Source organism: Chaetura pelagica, unplaced genomic scaffold (assembly GCF_000747805.2).
Source record: "Chaetura pelagica isolate M959 unplaced genomic scaffold, ChaPel_1.0 scaffold1137, whole genome shotgun sequence".
Taxonomy (NCBI): Eukaryota; Metazoa; Chordata; class Aves; order Apodiformes; family Apodidae; genus Chaetura; species Chaetura pelagica.
The window spans coordinates 14,808-16,117 of NW_009954002.1; the positions used below are offsets into that span (position 1 = coordinate 14,808).

Genomic DNA, 1,310 nt, shown 5'->3' on the forward strand with positions numbered 1-1,310 from the left:
GCTGTGGCCCCATCACAAAGTGCCCATCATGCGATGTCCCCATCACATCATGTCCCCCATCATTCCATGTCCCCATTAGTGTCCCCATCACATCGTGGCCCCATCAGTGTCCCCATCATGCTGTGGCCCCATCACAACAGACAGCCCCACGGGGCAGAACATTGCCCCACAAACAGCCCCATAGGGCCCAGAAACACCCCACAAACGGCCCCATGGGGATGACCATCGCCCCACAAACAGCCCCATGGGGCTGCTCCCCAGCCCCACATCTCCCTGTTGCTCCCCCTCCACCAGCTCCATCCTCCCCCCCCAGCTGCTCTGGGGTGGCAGGGGGGGGAGAGTGTCCCCATCACACCATGTCCCCATGACAGAGTCCCCATCCTTCCATGTCCCCATCACATGATGTTGCCACCACAGAGTCCCCATCACACCTCCCCCATCACACCTCCCCCATCACACCTCCCCTGTCACACCATGTCCCTGTCACACCACGTCCCTGTCACGCCACCTCCCCCGCTGTCACGCAGACCCTGTTGTTCTCAGCATCAACGTCCCCATCGAGCTGCAGGCAGCAGGCCCGGGACCCTTCCTCCTCCTCCTCCTCCTCCTCTTCCTCCCTTCCTTGGCCAGGACAGAAAGCTCCTTGTGAGCACAGAAAGTAGGTTACACTGCCCCGGATTTCCCACTTGGCCAAGGGCTGACTCGAGGCACGGATCGGCCACATTGTGCTGCTCTGGGCTGGAGCCACCGGGGCCGGCAGAGGGGGCAGGGGGGTGGGAAGGGGAACGGGGGCTCCTCGGTGAGGCCGAAGGCTCAGAGGGACCAGGATGGGGCTGGGGGAACCCCTGGGGGGTGAGGGCCGTGTCCCCACGGTTCCCCCCAGGGTCCCCACGATGTCCCACGGGGTCCCCACGATGTGCCATGGGGTCCTCACGGTGTCCCACGGGGTCCTCACGGTGTTCCACGGGGTCCCCATGATGTCCCACGGTGTCCCCATGATGTCCCACGGGGTCCCCCGGCTGCTGCCAGGTGTAGGTGGCCATGGCAGAGGGCTGGGGGCACAGCAGGTGGACCACGGTGTTGAGCTGGGGGCTGAGGGCTGCGGGGACACAGAGCGGGGTGAGGGGGTGACCCCACTGTCACCCCCAAGGTGCTGCTCCCACCCTCCTGGTCCCCAGTACTCAACTCTCTGCGGGGGGTTCCTCGGAGCCCCCCCAGGCGCGGGGCAGCACCGAGTTCCGGCCCTGCTGGCACAGGGGGGCTGCTCTTCCAGCCTCCACGTCCTGCAGCCACACCGCCCTGGGGCGGGG

The 1,310-nt window shown here is 66.0% G+C and overlaps 1 protein-coding gene across 1 annotated transcript in view; it reads right to left on the bottom strand.

Annotated features, from left to right (window-relative positions):
* Positions 1 to 499: 499 nt before the first annotated feature.
* The window catches only part of SEMA4A (sema domain, immunoglobulin domain (Ig), transmembrane domain (TM) and short cytoplasmic domain, (semaphorin) 4A), a gene marked incomplete at its 5' end in the record, with an annotated part of 3,773 nt that continues 2,962 nt past the window's right edge, over positions 500 to 1,310 (bottom strand). The window contains 3 exons of the mRNA XM_010002264.1: positions 500 to 642; positions 935 to 1,099; positions 1,187 to 1,299. Of these exons, the coding sequence (XP_010000566.1) occupies positions 500 to 642; positions 935 to 1,099; positions 1,187 to 1,299 (421 nt within the window). The remainder of the gene's footprint in view (positions 643 to 934; positions 1,100 to 1,186; positions 1,300 to 1,310) is intronic.